This window comes from Ovis canadensis, chromosome 1, assembly GCF_042477335.2.
Source record: "Ovis canadensis isolate MfBH-ARS-UI-01 breed Bighorn chromosome 1, ARS-UI_OviCan_v2, whole genome shotgun sequence".
NCBI classification, from domain to species: domain Eukaryota; kingdom Metazoa; phylum Chordata; class Mammalia; order Artiodactyla; family Bovidae; genus Ovis; species Ovis canadensis.
In genome coordinates, this window is record NC_091245.1 from 133,198,699 (window position 1) to 133,218,613 (window position 19,915).

Consider the following 19,915-nt stretch of genomic DNA (forward strand, 5'->3'; position numbering starts at 1 on the left):
CAGGTGGCCAAAGTACTAGTTTCAGCTTCAGCATCAGTCCTTCCAATGAATATTCAGGACTGATTTCCTCTACGATGGACTAGTTGGATCTCCTTGCAGTCCAAGGGACTCTCAAGAGTCTTCTCCAACACCACAAATCAAAGCATCAATTCTTCAGCTATCAGCTTTTTTTATAGTCCAACTCTCACATCCGTTTCCAGTAGTCATGTATGGATGTGAAACTTGGATATGAGACAGTCATTAAGACTGTCCAAATAGAAATGTAGGCTCAAGTGCCCCTATATATTTGGGTGGGAAAATGGGAAGGACCTCAGTTAAATCAGACAGATCCAGAATCAACTCTCTGGGCTTCTCTGGTGGCTCAGGGGTTAAGAATCCACCTGCCGATGAAAGGGACACTGGTTTGATCCCTGATCCCGAAGAGCCCACATGCCTCCAAGCAGCTAAGCCCTAGGGCCACAGTTAATGAGCCTGTGCTGTCGAGCTCCGGAGTCACAACTGCTGCTGAAACCCACGCGCCCAAAAGCTTGGGCTTGACCACAAGAGAAGCCACAGCTATAAGAAGCTTGCTCACTGCACCTAGAGAATAGCCTGAGCACCAACAAAGACCTAGCATAGCCAAAAATGTTTTTTTAAATCAACTCTCCTTCAATAACAGAAGGCGCTGTTTTAAAAGGAATTGTTAACAAGGATAACCATCATCAAGTTTTTTAAAAATCCACTCTTCTTCAGTAACAGAAGGCACTATTTTAAAAGGAATTGTTAACAAGGACAGCCATTATCCTATGTGTCAAATGCTAAGTGCTCTTATAGAAATGAAAAGTGGCCAATTGAATAAGGAATTACCTAGGAAGAAGGAAGTGGAGAAGTCTTTGAAAAGAATTACCAAAAAAAGAGGGGGGAAAAAATGACTCACAGTGCTTTCACATCAGGGTATGAATTAGTGGACCCTCTGACCCCAAAGTGTTTAGAAAAAGCAATATTTTGGACAAATCTGAACATTTCTTTTTTTTTTCTTTTTCATTTTTTCTCCCTACAGCCTCGTCATGTGTTCAACATGCTAAAGAAGTATGTCCGTGCCGAACAGAAAGACAGACAGCACACCCTAAAGCATTTTGAACATGTTCGCATGGTGGATCCAAAGAAAGCTGCTCAAATCCGATCCCAGGTAAGCACAGAGTCTGGTAGTCATGCCACTTAGACAATTCAGTGTCCTTGCTCTTTGAATTGAATCTTTAGCTATTCCCAGAGTAGCCATGGGGGTTGGACCTCTATAGCAAGAGTCCTTTAATACCTGGGAGATTCTAAAGGATTGTCCTAGGATAGCACATGATCTGGCACTTTCTGAGTTATAAAAATTTTGGTTTCACAGACAACTAGTCAATCTGATCATACGGACCACAGCCTTGTCTAACTCAGTGAAACTAAGCCATTCCGTGTGGGGCCACCCAAGATGGGTGGGTCATAGTGGAGAGGTCTGACAGAATGTGGTCCACTGGAGAAGGGAATGGCAAACCACTTCAGTATTCTTGCCTTGAAAACCCCATGAACAGTATGAAAAGGCAAAATGATAGGATACTGAAAGAGGAACTCCCCAGTAGATGCCCAATATGCTACTGGAGATCAGTGGAGAAATAACTCCAGAAAGAATGAAGGGATGGAGCCAAAGCAAAAACAATACCCAGTTGTGGATGTGACTGGTGATAGAAGCAAGATCCAATGCTGTAAAGAGCAATACTGCATAGGAACCTGCAATGTTAGGTCCATGAATCAAGGCAAATTGGAAGCAGTCAAACAGGAGATGGCAAGAGTGAACGCCAACATTCTAGGAATCAGCGAACTAAAATGGACTGGAATGGGTGAATTTAACTCAGATGACCATTATATCTACTACTGCGGGCAGGGATCCCTTAGAAGAAATGGAGTAGCCATTATGGTCAACAAAAGTCTGAAATGCAGTACTTGGATGCAATCTCAAAAACGACAGAATGATCTCTATTCGTTTCCAAGGCAAACCATTCAATATCACAGTTATCCAAGTCTATGCCCCAATCAGTAATGCTGAAGAAGCTAAAGCTGAACAGTTCTATGAAGACCTGCAAGACCTTCTAGGACTAACACCCCAAAAAGATGTCCTTTTCATTATATGGGAGTGGAACGCAAGAGTAGGAAGTCAAGAAACACCTGGAGTAACAGGCAAATTTGGCCTTGGAATGTGGAATGAAGCAGGGCAAAGACTAATAGAGTTTTGCCAAGAAAATGCACTGGTCATAGCAAACACCCTCTTCCAACAACACAAGAGAAGACTCTACACATGGACATCACCAGATGGCCAACACTGAAATCAGATTGATTATATTCTTTGCAGCCAAAGATGGAAAAGCTCTATACAGTCAGCAAAAACAAGACCAGGAGCTGACTGTGGCTGAGATCATGAACTCCTTACTTATATTGAAGAAAGTAGGGAAAACCACTAGACCATTCAGGTATGACCTAAATCAAATCCCTTATGATTATACAGTGGAAATGAGAAATAGATTTAAGGGACTAGATCTGATAGAGTGCCTAATGAACTATGAACAGAGGTTAGTGACATTGTACAGGAGACAGGGATCAAGACCATCCCCATGGAAAAGAAATGCAAAAAAGCAAAATGGCTGTCTGGGGAGGCCTTACCAATAGCTGTGAAAAGAAGAAAAGTGAAAAGCAAAGAGAAAAGGAAAGATATAAGCATCTGAATACAGAGTTCCAAAAAATAGCAAGGAGAGATAAGAAAGCCTTCCTCAGTGATCAGTGCAAAAAAATAAAGGAAAACAACAGAATGGGCAAGACTAGAGATCTCTTCAAGAAAATTAGAGGTACCAAGGGAACATTTCATGCAAAGATGGGCTCGATAAAGGATAGAAATGGTATGGACCTAACAAAAGCAGAAGATATAAAGAAGAGGTGGCAAGAATACACAGAAGAATTAAGAAGAGGTGGCAAGAATACACAGAAGAACTGTACAAAAAAGGTCTTCATGACCCAGATAATCACAATGGTGTGATCACTCACTTGGAGCCAGACATCCTGGAATGTGAAGTCAAGTGGGCCTTACAAAGCATCACTACGAACAAAGCTCATGGAGGTGATGGAATTCCAGTTGAGCTATTTCAAATCCTGAAAGATGATGCTGTGAAAGTGCTACACTCAATATGCCAGCAAATTTGGAAAACTCAGCAGTGGCCACAGGACTGGAAAAGGTCAGTTTTCGTTCCAATCCAAGAAAGGCAATGCCAAAGAATGCTCAAACTACGGCACAGTTGCACTCATCTCACACACTAGTAAAGTAATGCTCAAAATTCTCCAAGCCAGACTACAGCAGTATATGAACCGTGAACTTCCAGATGTTCAAGCTGGATTTAGAAAAGGCAGAGGAACCAGAGATCAAATTGCCAACCTCCGCTGGATCATGTTGGGCAAGAGTTCCAGAAAAACATCCATTTCTGCTTTATTGACTGTGCCAAAGCCTTTGACTGTGTGGATCACAATAAACTGTGGAAAATTCTGATAGAAATGGGAACACCAGACCACCTGACCTGCCTCTTGAGAAACCTGTATGCAGATCAGGAAGCAACAGTTAGAACTGGACATGGCACAACAGACTGGTTCCAAAAAGGAAAAGCAGTACGTCAAGGCTGTATATTGTCACCCTGCTTATTTAACTTCTATGCAGAGTACATCATGAAAAACACTGGGCTGAAAGAAGCACAAGATGGAATCAAGATTGGTGGGAGAAATTTCAGTAACCTCAGATATGCAGATCATTCCACCCTTATGGCAGAAGTGAAGAGGAACTAAAATGCCTTTTGATGAAAGTGAAAGAGGAGAGTGAAAACGTTGGCTTAAAGCTCAACATTCAGAAAAGGAAGATCATGGCATCCGGTACCATCACTTCATGGGAAATAGATGGGGAAACAGTGAAAACAATGGCAGACTTTATTTGGTGGGGTGGCTCCAAAATCACTGTGGATGGTAATTGCAGCCATGAAATTAAAAGACGCTCACTCCTTGGAAGGAAAGTTATGACCAACCTAGATAGCATATTCAAAAGCAGAGACATTCCTTTCCCAACAAAGGTCCATCTAGTCAAGGCTATGGTTTTTCCAGTAGTCTTGTATGGATGTGAGAGTTGTACTGTGAAGAAAAGGGGACAACAGAGGATGAGATGGCTGAATGGCATCACCGACTCGATAGACATTAGTTTGGGTGAACTCCAGGAGTTGGTGATGGACAGGGAGGCCTGGCGTGCTGCAGTTCGTGGGGTCACAAAGAGTCAGACACAACTGAGCAACTGAACTGTACTGAGTTATAAAAATAACAGAGTATAAAAATCTTGAGTGTCTACTGTTACTGATGATTAAGGAACCATTTCAAACTCTAATGACTAAAACAACAAAAACGTAAGTTGTATAAGCCAAAACCGCTAAAATATGGTCCAGCTAATTAGAGAAGATCATCACAAGCTCCATTTCTATAATGGAGCTTGGAAATAATATGAGACTAAATGTAGCTTGGTAGCGCTAAGTTTCATACTCTGCCATTTGCAAAACTTGACAACCGGAATCTATCTGTGGAAATATAAATTTTTAAATTTCCTTAAAGAGAAGAGTTTTTCAAGTATCTATCATGAAATATCCATGTGATCCCCTCTGTTGGAAAATTTGAAAGACATATATTTAGGTCATCAGAGGTTATTTAGGAATCTCCATATTAGGAATCATAGTTGGGCAGAAATGGTCTTTTCAACTGGCTTTATATTTGATGATTATAAACATTTAATATAATGAGAATTTTAAAACAACTCCAAAGATGGAGAACTAAAAATAAGAGAACAAGAAAAATAAAGGTGCCCTTTCCAGTTCAGAGTTCCAGCAGCACTTTGTTAGTTTTATTTGGGAAGTTTGTATCTGTCTGTGGTGCCTGGTAAGGAAAAGCACTGCCCCTTCCTCCGGAGGTGGTTTACCTGGCACCGTCTGCCTCCTTTGCTGCAGGTTATGACGCACCTTCGAGTAATTTATGAACGCATGAACCAGTCCCTGTCCCTGCTCTACAATGTTCCTGCCGTGGCCGAGGAAATTCAGGATGAAGTTGGTGAGTGAGCTCTTGTTCTGATGCTGCACGTATAAACATATTTTCCTCGTGCAGGAGAAAATCAGGGAACTGAGTTAGTCTGCCTCAGAAATCACCAGTGCTTTAACAGGTTGAAGGAAAAAAGAGCAAATTCCCTTTGATGATGAAACCCTTGGGGAATATAAATAGCTCTCATTTCAGCAGTTGCTTCAGATCTTAACTTCCTGCTTACAACAGTGGGGAAATGTAACTTGCCTTTTGGTCCATTTGTGTGATAATGAGCCACTTGTTGCTGGATTGTACTTGTCCACAGTTGTCTGATTTCGTCTTGTAAGTTTCACCTTATGGTGCTTTGGTACTTTACAATTTAAGAGAAACAACCATTTCTTCATCTCTTAATTCTTTATTATCATACTTTTTGGGTGGCATGATAGTTTTTCAGATGAAGGGACCCAAATCACAGTTTTAGGAACCTGCCTATGCCACGCAAACTCTAGGGAACCCAGAAAGACCATAAAACTGTGACTTTTGACTTTGAGGTGATTGTTGTCTGCAGTAATACATCTTTCTTTGTTGCCCGCTCCACCTCACTCCCCTACATAGTCACAATTGTTCTCTGAATCAGATTGTTGTTTAAACTTAATCAACTGTGTGCCTACTATCATTCATTAAACTTTTATTTAAATAATCACACACTCATAAGAAGTTGGAAAAGTAATACAGAGAAGTCCAGGGTCGACTTCCTCATAGTAACATCTTATATAATGCGATATATTTGCAAAACCAGGAAACTGATCTTGTGTGCCCACTGTCTCCTGTGACCCTAATGATATCTTTAATATTTTGTATGAGTAAGTTTTCCCTTTTCTATTTTTCTTGGAAAGGGAGTAATGTATCACATAATGTAATTCTCCACAAACCCCCAAAATGCCTGTATTTAACTTTATCTCACAAAAGTACTTGGATGCAGTTGCACCCGTGCATGTTTCAGCATAAAACAGATGTGTAAATCTGGGTGCCTTGGGGCATGAACTGTTTGTAAATAAGCAATATGTGTGTGGTGTATCTCTCTCCATAATGAGTCCTGCCCTTTGTTAATTGGGTTGGAAATAGATGCTTAATTAGGTTTGAAATGGATGCAGGTTGTCTGAAATCAGGCCACCCAGGATATGCTGTAGATGGTGTACAGGTTGCAGGAATTCCTGCTTTGAAATGCCCAAAGCCCAGCTCGATTTTTCCATCTCATGCCAGTGCTGTTCTACACTTCTTTTTTTCTAACTTGGCAATGCCTCGCAAGTGTAGTTTGTATTTCAGTCAGGTATTTGGCACTTAATCAAGTGGTAATGGTCTGTTCAGTATTGTGCGTTAACGTACGGAATCTTTGCTTTAAGAACTGAATATTCTGTTAGATACTTTTGTAAGGTAGACATTTGTAAGGAAGCTTTAAAATACTGTTTATTAAATAACTATAAGAAAGTCCTCTAGTAAGTTGTAGTAGGGACAAGATCCAAGAAATCATCACATTCTTAGCGAAGTGAAGCTCGCATCTTCTAGGTGAATGTATTTTTGCCTTCTAGCCATCTTAACAAGCTTATTTTCATAAGTGACTTAGAGCTGTTGCCAGTACTACGACGATGGAAGAATAAGCCATTGCACGGGACTAGAGTATTTCACTCTCACCCAGTAATTGGTTGACTCTTTCTAATTAAATTATCAGATGCTTTTATTGCGCAAACTACTGAAAGCAGTGACCACTAATGAGACACAGTTCCCCAGAACAGATGGCAATTCAGCTGTCTTGAGTGTTGCAGAATGCCCAAGAATCAGGCCACACACTAAACTTCACATCTCAGTGACAGGGAAAATATTCAGAGGGCTAGAATCAAGGAATTACTTTTCTTTAAAATTAAAAAAGCTATTAAGTTGGATTAAGAGCATATCATTTAAAAAATAGTTACGCTAAGTGAAAGAAGCTAGTCACAAATGATCACATATTGTATAATTCCATATATATAAAATATGCAGAATTGGGAAATTTATAGAGAGAAATCATATTGGTGTCTGGCAAGGGCTTGGAAGGTGGGGGTAATGAGAGTACATTAATGAATATGTTGTTGTTGAGTTGCTAAGTTGTGCCTGACTCTTTTTGACCCTATGAACTGCAGCCCGTCAAGCTTCCCAAACTCACTATCTCCCTGAGTTTACTCAAACTTATGTCCATCAAGTCAGTGATGCCATCCAACCATCTCATCCTCTGTCGTCCCCTTCTCCTCCTGCCCTCAGTCTTTCCCAGCATCAGGTTCTTCTCCAGTGAGTCAGGTCTTCGCATCAGGTGACCACAGCATTGGAGCTTCAGCTTCACCATCAGTCCTTCCAATGAATATTCAGAGTTGATTTCCTTAGGATTGACTGGTTTGATCTCCTTGCTGTCCAAGGGACTCTCAAGAGTCAGATAATGAAATCTTTCTAAAATTAGACAGTAATAATGACTGTACAACTCTGTGAATACACTAATACCCATAAATATTATACATTTAAAAGAGTAAATTTTTTGGTATGTGAATTATATCTCAATTAAGCTGTTACTTAATAAAGATTAGTCACCCCTTGCTGCTAAGTCGCTTCAGTCGTGTCCGACTCTGTGCGACCCCATAGACGGCAGCCCACCAGGCTCCCCCGTCCCTGGGATTCTCCAGGCAAGAACACTGGAGTGGGTTGCCATTTCCTTCTCCAATGCATGAAAGTGAAAAGTGAAAGTGAAGTCATGTCCGACTCTTAGCGACCCCACGGACTGCAGCCCACCAGGCTTCTTCGCCCGTGGGGTTTTCCAGGCAAGAGTACTGGAGTGGGGTGCCATTGCCTTCTCCGAGTCACCCCTTAACTTAGCACAAAAAAAGTTTTGTCATTCTAAGTACACTGAACACTGAATCCTGAAAGATAATCATTTTCAAAATCTGTCTCGCCTCCATTTTTAAATGGCTGTTTACTATGGGAACAGAAGCTTGCATTAATGAATTCCATTAAATAGGTCTGTGTACCATTTGAGGTTCTAGCACCAAAGCCAAAGAAGAGAGTTCCTCTATGAGCTCAGCTGTCTCATAGAAGCATTCTTCATTTGAAGGAACATTGTGAAATAACTTCCTTCTAAAGTAGGAGTATGGGTAAAACAGGGCTTCCCAGGTGGGAGAGAGGTAAAGAATCCCCCTGCCAATGTAGGGGACTGAAGAGACACAGATTGAATCCCTGGGTGAGGAAGATCCCCTGAAGGACAAAATGGCAACCCACTCCAGTATTCTTGCCTGGGAAATTCCACGGACAGAGGAGCGAGGCGGGCTACAGTCTGTGGGTTCACGAAGACGCAAATTTAGTGACTCAACAACAACAACAAATGAATGAAAAAAAGACGGCCCATGGGCGCTAATTGTTTAAGCTGAGCTCGAGTTCTTTGTAGTAGTCTCTTTTGTATATGCTTGAAATTTTCCACAACAGAAGTTGTTGATTTGTCGCTCACTTTCTAAATAGAATCTTCACAATTTTCTCCCAGTTCATATCTTGTACATTTCATTGTTTCTGCTTAAAAGCTTCGTCGTTTAGTCTGATGTACATGCACGTGCATTTTCTCCATAATCAAATTTTAGATTTGGAGTCAGTTCAGTGTAAATAAGGATACTAAAATTCCCAGCTACTGGTCAAAGGAGAAGATCCAAAAGAACCTACAAATGCATGCTTTTTGTGTAAAAGTTTGTGCTTATAAACACAGGCAGTTAGGATATGTTTAATACCGTAAAACAGCTGGAGAGAAATACAGTAGTATTGTCACATGAGGGTTAATAGTTGCTCTGGAGATGAAGGGTTTTCAACAGCCCTAAGAAACTGCCAGTATCTTTAGTGATGTAGGTTTACCTGCTCCAGGTGATTTATGTTCCCATGAGGATAGAATTCTCTAGCACGGATGAGATTGAGGAAGAAGCTAGCCACCCCAAAGAGAAAAGGGCAGAAGTGAGAACTGGCATCAGATTTGTGGCATCAATAAGTCAATAAAGTGAGACTGACTAGAGTCTAGAATTCACCATGCCAGTGAGTTCCAGCGCTGCTCATTTTCAGCCACTGCACTTTCCTGAGAACCGCATTTGTTTATGCTATTCTGCTGTTAACTCCTGTAAATCCTATATTCATAAACCTAACAACAGCCTGTCTGCTGAGTCCCAGTGACATATTCCAGACTCAAAACAGGCAGACCTCGTTTTATTGTGCTTCGCAGATACTGTGTTCTTTACAGTGTGAAGGTTTGTGGCAACCTGGTCTCAAGTGAATCTATCAACACCATTTTCCAACTGCATTTTCTCCCTCCATGTCTCTGTGTCACATTTTGGTCATTATTGTGATATTTCATTCTTTCTCATTATTATTATATTTGTGATGGTGATCTATGATCAGTGATCTTTGATGTTGTTCAGTTGCTAGGTCGTGTCCAACTCTGCATTCTTATGGACTGTAGCCAGCCGGAATCCTCTGCCCATGGCATTCTCCAAGGCAAGAGTACTGGAGCGAGCTGCCATTTCCTCCTCCAGGGGATCTTTCTGACCCAGGGATCAAACCCATGTCTCCAACAATGGCAGGCAAATTCATTACTGCTTGGAGTTTGCTCAGAGCATGTCTGTTGAGTCAGTGATGCTATCCAACCATGTCATCCTCGGCCGCCCTCTCCTCCTTTTGCCTTCGATCTTTCCCAGCATCACAGCTTTTTCCCAGTGAGTCAGCTCTTTGCATCAGGTGGCCAAAGTATTAGAGTTTCATTTTTAGCATCAGTGCCTCCAGTGAATAATTAGGGTTGATTTACTCTATGAAATCATATTCTGTGATGGTGATTCTATGATCAGTCATCCTTGATGTTACTATTGCAAAAATATTGTGACTTGCTAAAGGCTCGGATGACAGCATTCTGTAGCAATAAAGTATTTTTCAATTAAGGTATGTTCATTGTTTCTTTGATATAATGCTATTTGCACTTCATAGACTGCAGGATAAGTGTCATCATAACTTTTATTTGCACTGGAAAACCAGAAAATTAACAGGACTCACTTTGTTGTGCTAATTGCTTCACTGCAGTTTTCTGGAACAAGCCTGCAGTATCTCTGAGGTATGCCTATATTTCACCCATTTCTCAAACTCCAAACTGTGTGTTTAAAGAAATCATTGGGTCCCTCTTGAAATTCACTCATTTTACCGTCTCAGTTATGGGTTCTCCCAGTTGTCCTAAACCATATCCATGGTGCGTTCCTTTCCTCCACCCATGATTGCTCGTCAATCTGAAATCTATGTATTCTACCCCCTGTATTCATGAGGACTGCCTTCTCTGTAAACCCATGTTGTTAGCTCAGATCCTCATCCTCACATGAGTTTCACTGATCATCCTGCCTCTTGTCTTTCCATGGCTCCCTCCTACCCAGACTCTTCCTCTTCAGAGCCGAGTTCCTGCCAAAATGAAAAGACAGCCTGCACATGGTTCTTCTTGCTTGAAAAGCAGCATCCTTCCATGCTCAGCTGAAATGTCCACACTCCCCATAAACTCTTGACTGATTTGCATAGGAAGCCAGGTGGAAGAGCTGGTGTTTGAGTGACAGCTGTATGGCAAACTGATGACTGTGTCTTACCGATGATGCTGCTGGCCCGAGTTCTTTATGAAAGTCCACCCTTGCTGAGGTTCAGGGTCATCACATGTAGATGTGGCAAGTGGTTTAGAGTGTGACTGACCTTCATTCATTAGTATTGCTGTGTCAGATGGTAAAGAACCTGCCTGCAATGCAGGAGACCCAGGTTCCATCCCTGAATCAGGAAGATACCCTGGAGGAGGAGGGGATGGCAACCCACTCCAGTGTTCTTGCCTAGAGAATTCCATGGGCAGAGGAGTCTGGCGGGCTGTAGTCCCTGAGGTCGCATGACTAACACTTTCACTTTCCACATGAAGCAGAGCTTTCTTGTAATTCACACAGAAGTACCACATGTGCCAGTGATGGTGCTGGTGAATTCAGTGTCTGCACCCCCAACTTACGATTGAAGAAACTGAACCTCAAGAGAGAGGTCACTGACTTGCCCTTAACCAATGGTTAAAGTGAGGAAAGTGGCACGGGAGCCAGGGTCTGCATGAGTCAGAGATTTATTCAGTCTCTGCTACCCACTTTTCTACTCTGAATCAGTAGAGTTCTCTTCTAGATCCTCAGTGTCTCTTCTAGAATTCTCTTCTAGATCCTCAGTGTCTAGAGCGCCAGATATCCACCTCGAGTAGCATACTCTGTTTTGTGTTTAATTGCGGACGTGCTCACCAGCCCCCCTCACCCTGTGAGCTCTTTCTGGACCTATCTTGGGCATGCTCGCATCCTTGGGATCCCGCATAGGACCTGGTACTCTGCGGGTGCTGGTCTTCAGAGCTCGCACGTGGGTGCTCAGTTTCTCAGTCGTGTCCAGCCCTTGTGAGCCCATGGACTGTAGCCCACCAAGCTCCTCTGTCCATGGGATTTCCCCAGCAAGAATACTGGAGCGGGTAGCCATCTCCTCCTCCAGAAGATCTTCCGATTCCAGAGATCAAACTGGCATCACCTGTGCCTCCTGCATTGCCGGCAGATTCTTTACTGCTGAGCTGCCGGACAAACCCATAGCTTCAGTCGGTTCAGTTCAGTCGCTCAGTCGTGTCCGACTCTTTGCGACCACATGAATCGCAGCACGCCAGGCCTCCCTGTCCATTACCAACTCCCAGAGTTCACTCAGACTCGTGTCCATCGAGTCAGTGATGCCATCCAACCATCTCATCCTCAGTCGTCCCCTTCTCCTCCTGCCCCCAATCCCTCCCAACATCAGAGTCTTTTCCAATGAGTCAGCTGTTTGCATGAGGTGGCCAAAGTACTGGAGTTTCAGCTTTAGCAAAAAAGAAATTCCTTCCAAAGAAATCCCAGGGTTAAAAAAAAAGAAAGAAATCCCAGGGTTGATCTCCTTCAGAAGGGATTGGCCAAAGTACTGGAGTTTCAGCTTTAGCAAAAAAGAAATTCCTTCCAAAGAAATCCCAGGGTTGATCTCCTTCAGAAGGGACTGGTTGGATCTCCTTGCAGTCCAAGGGTCTCTCAAGAGTCTTCTCCAACACCACAGTTCAAAAGCATCAGTTCTTCAGCACTCAGCCTTCTTCACAGTCCAACTCTCACATCCATACATGACCACAGGAAAAACCATAGCCTTGACTAGACGGACCTTAGTCAGCAAAGTAATGTCTCTGCTTTTGAATATGCTATCTAGGTTGGTCATAACTTTTCTTCCAAGGAGTAAGCGTCGTTTAATTTCATGGCTGCAGTCACCATCTGCAGTGATTTTGGAGCCCCCAAAAATAAAGTCTGACACTGTTTCCACTGTTTCCCCATCTATTTCCCATGAAGTGATGGGACCGGATGCCATGATCTTCGTTTTCTGAATGTTGAGCTTTAAGCCAACTTTTTCACTCTCCTCTTTCACTTTCATCAAGAGGCTTTTTAGCTCCTCTTCACTTTCTGCCATAAGGGTGGTGTCATCTGCATATCTGAGGTTACTGATATTTCTCCCGGCAATCTTGATTCCAGCTTGTGTTTCTTCCAGTCCAGCGTTTCTCATGATGTACTTTGCATATAAGTTAAATAAGTAGGGTGACAAAGTACAGCCGTGACATACTCCTTTTCCTATTTGGAACCAGTCTGTTAGGCTGAAGCAAATCCCCAGGCTATAAAGTAGATGCTCCTTAGCTTGCATGGGTCGGGTGGCCTCCTCTGTAACCCTGAAGACCCACCCTGAACGCCTTCCTTAGCACCTAGCATAGCTAGTGTTGCGTAGAACAGACCTCTTTCCTCAGCCACAGCATTCTCTAAAGCTGTAATTGATCAAGCCAGCAAAGTGGGTGCAGCTGGCACAGCTATCAAAATAAAGAATCAAGCAGAATTCTCAGCACTGGAATGAATAACATTTTACAGTATTATCCTCTGTCATTTCCATGAGCTTCTGCTATTTGGTTTTCTGCCCAATTCATATATTTTGACACTTGATCTATTAAATATGTTGTCTGGTTTGACTGTCCCATCAACAAGGGTCTGAATCTGTTTATTTGCTTTGCTTCACCAATAAAAATGCATTATCAGGACTACTTTATTATTAGTCTTATAAAAGCTTGCCATTTATTACTTTATAATAATTTTTCAGTTCAGTTTGAGTTATTATTATGTGCAAGTTCCCAGTCATGTCATTTATTATTTAATGTTTTCCTTTTTTAAAGTAAGATATTTGCATACAAATTATGAAGTTTTCTGTGAAGAAAGGCTTAAGGCATTGTTTGTAGCAAGGGAGGGGGCGGGGAACCCTAATTCATTTAAAATAACTGTTTAGGACTTTATTTTTTTATTCAGCAAATGATAGAATCATTAATGTAAGGAAAATATGCCTCTTTTCAATGTCCATGTTTTAATCATCTTTCAACTCTTCACAAAGGCAGAATTCCTTCATCTCTACTATCGTTCAGCTCAGTTTTTACTTTGTCAATTTGCTGTGTCAGAATGATTGGGTTTTTCTACCCTTGGTAATCTTCCTTGAATCTATGCCAAAAAGAATTCTATTCTTCTGTAAGCACTGAGGTTACTTATCAAAGTATTTCATTTTTGTAGCTTCCTCAAGGCTAAAATCATTGCAGCTCTCAAGAGATGGGTGTTTCACAGAATGTTGTAATGACCAATTTATGAGAAAGTCAGGAAGAGAGAAAGTGGAAGGAAGGCCCAACTGTTTTATACCCTGTTTTGTTTTGTTTTCTTTTCTTTTAGCATTCAAAATTAGTAAAAGCATGAATTGTTATAAACCAGATGTTGGAAGTTCTATCTCTAACTGAACAAATTCATGGTGAATGGGGTAGGATTGAACTATGTGGAAGGAAATCAAGAAACTCAGTTAATGAAGAAATGCTTTATAATTTTTTACTACAATTTGACTGTGGCCCCTTGATAAACTCTTCAGCTCTTTGGGGAAAATACAGCCTGTTCATTTCAAGGACAGTGTCTCCATTCTCTGCTCCTAATAAACCTGTTGATTTGGGGATTTAATGAATCCAAAGTAAGCTAGGTTTAAATTAGAATATTTATAGCACTTGCCAGACCAACAAAAAAGGAACGTTCATTACTACTGAGAATTGTAAGTATTCTTGTATATAATTGTTAGTCAAGGAAGGCCATCAGGGAGAAAAAAAATCATAAAAGTAAATAAAATGACAAAGGCAGAAACGACTTAGCAACTGAACAAAAAATAAAGTGAAACAACTAGTAACTTACTCTGCCCTTATTCTTTGTTGTTGATAAGTGACTTTTATGTATATGTGGATGTTTTATTTTAGAGATGATTAACTATTTGGATATTCTGTTGTTGCTGTTGTTCAGTCGCTATTCGTATCTGACTCTTCACAACCCCATGGGCTGTAGCACGCCAGGCTCCTCTGACTTCCACAATCTCCCTGAGTTTGCTCAAACTCATGTCCATTGAGTCAGTGGCGCTACCCAACCATCTCATCCTCTGCCGCCCTCTTCTCCTTTTGCCTTCAATCTTTCCCAGCATCAGGGTCTTTTCTGGTGAGTTGGCTCTTTCCATCAGGTGGCCAAAGTATTGGATATAAGGACATTTATCTGTCTCATAAATTGCCAAAGACACGTTCTTTCCTTAGTTTTACAGTAGTCTCAGAGTGCCTTACTCATATTTTCTCCAGTATTACTACCTGAATTACAGTTTTGACTGGTGTTTATTTGCCAACCTGTAACTGTGTATCTTTGGCCCCCTCAGAGCAAAACAGTTACTCTTCCAAAATAGAACCACTCATTTTATGAGAAAAGGAAAATGTGTTGTCAAGTGACCTACATAGAAGCATATTAATCTTCAAGATGAGAATATATACTATGACAGTAGCACCCCAGTTTTCTGATGCTTTGACCGCCATATTGAAACGTCTCCAAACAGCAAAATATAGGCGTGTCAGTGCTGATGGGTTCATACCTCAGATCGAGCTAGTTTGAAAACTGTCTTAGGAGGTTATAGCCCTTAAGCATTTGACACGCATAGTGACTAGTTTGGCACTTTGTAGACAATTAGCTCTCTATATATCTTTTTTAAATATGATATGTAAGCTGTCTTTTTCTTAGCAGTTTAATTATTGAATCTATAAATACAGTGTGTGTGTAAGTTGACATGTATAACTTGACGTATGGAAATTATTCAGGGAAACAGCATCTGTTTCCCTCGGTAATTTTTATAATATTCCCTGCTGACAAACAAATATATTCTTTTCTATATTTGTGATACATAATTTTAAAAGAAAACTCAATCCTCTAGCATTATTTTTAAAAAAAAATACACTTTCTAGGAAGAATGAATGTCAAAAAGTTTAATTTAAAACAAATGTAATGTCTCCCATCTGGCAGACAGATTATAGACATTAATATGTATAATTTAGTGTGATATACTGATCTTGTTTCTTGCGATCCAGGTGGACCCTATCAGTCACTAGATGACTTATATATAAAATTCATTGTTTATTTCATGCCATTGCAGTGGTTCTCTGGATTATGTTTTCAGTCTAAATAACTAAGTGGTGTCTATTAAAATCTTTTGCTTTATTAATTGGGCTTTTTGCCTTCTTATTATTGAGTTGTAAAAGTTCTTTATCTGGAGACTAACCTCTCATTAAATATATAATTTGAAACTATTTTCTCCCATTTTGTAGGTTTTTTTTCACTCTTCTGATATCCTTTGAACACACAAAATTATAAACTTTTGATGAAGTCCTGTTTATCAATTTGTTGTTTCTGTTGCTTATGCTTTAGTATTATGTCTAAGAACCATTGCCCGATCCAAGGTCAAATATAAATCTGTGTTTCTTTCCAAGAGTTTTATAGTTTACCCCTTATAATTAGATCTTTGATTCATTTTGAGTTTATATGTGGTGTGAGGCAAGGATCCAACTTCATTCTTTTGCATGTGGATATCCAGTGTCCCAGCACCATTTGTTGAAAAAACTGTTCTTTCTGTTTTAAATGGTCTTGGAACCCTTGTGAAAAATCAGTTGACCAACGATGTATGAGTTTATTTCTTGACTCTCAGTTCTGTTCCTTTGCTCTACGTGTACATTCTTATTATTGTTATAATAGTGGGCATTTATCATGGACCACATTATTTTGATTACTGTAGCTCTGTAATAAGTTTTGAAGTCATGCATTGTAAGTTGTCCTTTGTTCTTTTTCAAGATTGCTTTGACTGTTTGGGGTCCCTTGCTTTTCCATATGAATTTCAGAGTCTTTTCTCCTTATTTCTACAAAAAAAAAAGATAGTCAAAATTTCAGTGGGGATTACCTTGAATCTGTAGGTCAATTCAGGCAGTGTTCTTATTATAAATTTTTTTTCCATTGGAATAGAATTGATTTACAACGTGTTCATTTCAGGTGTACAGCAGCATGGTTCAGTTATACTTATATTCATTCTATTTCAGATTCTCAATGTTCTGTAATAACCTACATGAGCAAAGAATCTGATTTATTTTCATTTCCTTCTGTTTTAAGGCCCTGTTGTAATTTTTTAAATGAAGTTTTAAAACACTGTCACTACTTAAAGAGATATCCACTATGAAACGATTCCTCTGTGTTCCCATGCAGGAGGGTTAAGCTTTATAAGCAGCAGGAAAATTGATTTAGCACACTGATACCCTTTATTCCAAACCTGCCTGAGACGCAAGGAAATTTCTATGTGAACTTTTCCTTAAATCATGATGACTGTGACACACGGACACGTTGGTGTGTTTTGTCTGTTTCCATGCCATTCTCTGATGTGTCTGTGTGTGTGTGTGTGTGTGTGTGTGTGTGTGTGTGTGTGTGCCTCAGCCAAGTGGGAGGCATTGCCTCCCACCCCAAGCTCTGCGGCTGCTTGTGATGATCTCTGGTGCAATTCCAGGGTATTCCCTGAACCCACCAGCTCTTATGCATGACCCTGTAATTTGAATCAAAATTCAAGAAGGATTCTTAACTAAAATGATTGGGAGGTGAAGTCAGACCACAGTAGAGGCTCCTAGACTGTTTCTGGCAGGGAACCTTGCAGCAGATGTATCTGATTTTGGGGGGTAGGGGGATAGATTCTGGGGAATAACCAGTAATGTTACACTGGAGAACAAGGGCTGGCTATCTTGTCTTTCACAACCAGCTGCCTTCAAAGTTCATATTTTGAAAGAGAAGAAAAGTGGTAGTGATATTTGCTGCTGTGAATATAAAGATGCATTCAAATTGAGATTAATTTTGAAATCTGTTTCCACAGAGTCTACCTGGAAAAAAGATGAATGTGTTTACATGTGAGAAAGAGTTTGGAAGGAATGTTAATTTGCCTCTTGCTCATAACTCAGAAACAAATCTTGCAATGTACTCCCTGAATAAGCTCCGTTGCTGTGCTGTGCTCAGTCGTGTCCGACTCTTAGAAAATCCCAGGCAAGAATACTGGAGTGGGTTGCCATTTCCTCCTCCAAGGGATCTCCGTGACCCAGAGATAGAACCTGGGTCTCCTTTGTCTCCTGCATTGCAAGCAGATTCTTTTACCACTGAGCCACCAGGGAAGCCCAAGCTCTGTTACTCTTTGTTAACTCTTCTCCTGCCATCTATGCTATGGCCTGCTTTATAAAGTCAGTAATGAAGAGTAAAGTATAATGTCTCATCAAAAGCAGGAGATCGGGGATTTCCCTGATGGTTTAGTGGCTAAAACTTCACCTTCCAATGCAAGGTATGTGGGTTCAGTCCCTGGTCAGGGAGCTAAAATCCCACATGCCTCTCTTGTGGCAAAAACCAAAACATAAAGCAGAAACTATATTGTAACAAATTCAACAAAGACTTTAAAAACAGTCCACTTCAAAAAGAAACCTTAATTTAAAACACACACACACACACACACACACACACACACACACACACACACACAGAAGAAACCTTAAAAAAAAAGGAGATCTATTAACCCATTCCAGTTTATGAGGCATAAGTCCAAAGCAATGCTGACATCATATGAATCAAAATGCTATTCAAAGAGTCTTTTGGACTTGGGGTGAGAAAGTAGTCAAAAGACCAAAGTCAGGATGTTGCTTAATTTCAACTATTATTGCAGATCCATTGATCTAAGACAGTAGATTGAAAATGGCCTATTTAATGTTTTAAAATTTTTTATAAATATATTTATAACTACATGTACTCATAATGAGTTAAATCTCATTATTTCTGTGGAACAGCAAATAGTAACCATTTATCTTGGCTTTCGCATGTCTCTGTATCTTTGTTTTTAGTCTGGGTGGTATTGAGACAAGTCTGCCCGTACCCTTCGAGCAAATAGAGGAATTGTGTGTTCAGCTCCCTTTTAAATGTGAAACTTGATAAAGCTGCTCCTAAGGTCAACAGAGACATTGTCTCTGAGACGTTGTCATCTGAGAGAAGGAAGAAGGGCCAGCTGCAAGTTTCATGCCTCTTGGAAGCAAGAGGCTGAACCAGCCAGCCTGCCTTGGCAAAAAATTCTTTCCTTCTCTTTCAGAGGCTGGCAGACTGAAGGGAAAGCTGGGGATGTAACTAGTTGCTTCTGAAGCTTTGCCAAGTTATAAAGAATTTCCTGAGGCATGAAGAGTAGAGATCTAGGAGTGCCACAGGGAACATTTCATATTAATATGATTATAGTTATTAGCATTTTTTTATTTAGGAGATTGTTTTTATTTAGAAGGAAATCAAATTTCACATTCTAGGTTTGGGGCAAAGGTGGGAGACATTCAGAGAGAAATTGCTGTTCGAAGTTCTAAATGAGTGACTCTTTTGGAAAAACCTGCCTTCGTTTCGTTGATGAAGACTGAGGCTTGAAATAATTAAAATGGGTTTGCTCTCAAATATGCGCTTCCCAGGTGGCACTAGTGGTAAAGAATCTGCCTGCCAGTGCAGGAGGCATGAAAGACCCAGGTTCAGTCCCTGCGTCGGGAAGATCGCCACAGAAGGGCATGGCAACCCACTCCGGTATTCTTCCCCGGAAAATTCCACGGACAGATGAGCCTGGTGGGCAGGCTACAGTCCATGGGGTCACAGAGAGTTGGACAGAACTGAAGCGACTTAGCATGCATGCACGCACACTCAAATGACAGTCAGCATGTGTGATAGCAAGGAAAGTTGCCGAAATAGCCTTTTTGATGTGACTTACATTATAAGAAAAGCATCGTGATGGGGCTCAGCTTGGAAACATAAGCATTCATACTGTGACCTTTATTACATTAAAACTTTTTCTTTACCTCGTGACTATGACCTGATAGCTTATAATTCTTGCTGTTTATGTTTCCCATGATACCAAAAAGCAGTTTCCTAAAATTTTTATATATGACACATTGGTAATAGTTACAACTATTACATTATTAGAGTTTTCTAATCAAACCGCTTTAGTCAAATAAAAAGAAAACTAACTTTATCATTGCCACCGAGCTATCACTAGATAATGCCTTAATTCTTGGTCACCACTCTTAGTGATTTCAAGGAAGTATTAGAGGGCTTCAGAAGTATAACGTGATGCTTACTTCGGCAGCAAATATACTAAAATTGGAACAATACAGAAAATTAACATGGCTCCTGCTTAAGTATGACATGCAAATTTGTAAAAGCTTCCATGTTTTCAGTCCATCATATATGAGGCATCTAGAATAATAAATTTACAGAGATGACATAAAATGGTGGTTGTCAAGGCCTGAGGGGAGGAGGGAATAGGGGATTAATCTGTA

The 19,915-nt window shown here is 40.6% G+C and overlaps 1 protein-coding gene and 1 non-coding gene across 7 annotated transcripts in view; both read left to right on the forward strand.

Annotated features, from left to right (window-relative positions):
* The window catches only part of APP (amyloid beta precursor protein), a 313,643-nt gene that overhangs the window by 239,454 nt on the left and 54,274 nt on the right, over positions 1 to 19,915 (forward strand). For all 6 annotated transcript variants that reach the window (XM_069549724.1, XM_069549735.1, XM_069549746.1 and 3 more), the window contains 2 exons: positions 1,040 to 1,168; positions 5,034 to 5,133. In XM_069549724.1, coding sequence (XP_069405825.1) covers positions 1,040 to 1,168; positions 5,034 to 5,133 — 229 coding nt within the window. The remainder of the gene's footprint in view (positions 1 to 1,039; positions 1,169 to 5,033; positions 5,134 to 19,915) is intronic.
* LOC138431565 (U6 spliceosomal RNA) lies at positions 19,707 to 19,811 on the forward strand. Its single transcript, XR_011253731.1, has one exon. It is a non-coding gene; the product is annotated as a U6 spliceosomal RNA (small nuclear RNA).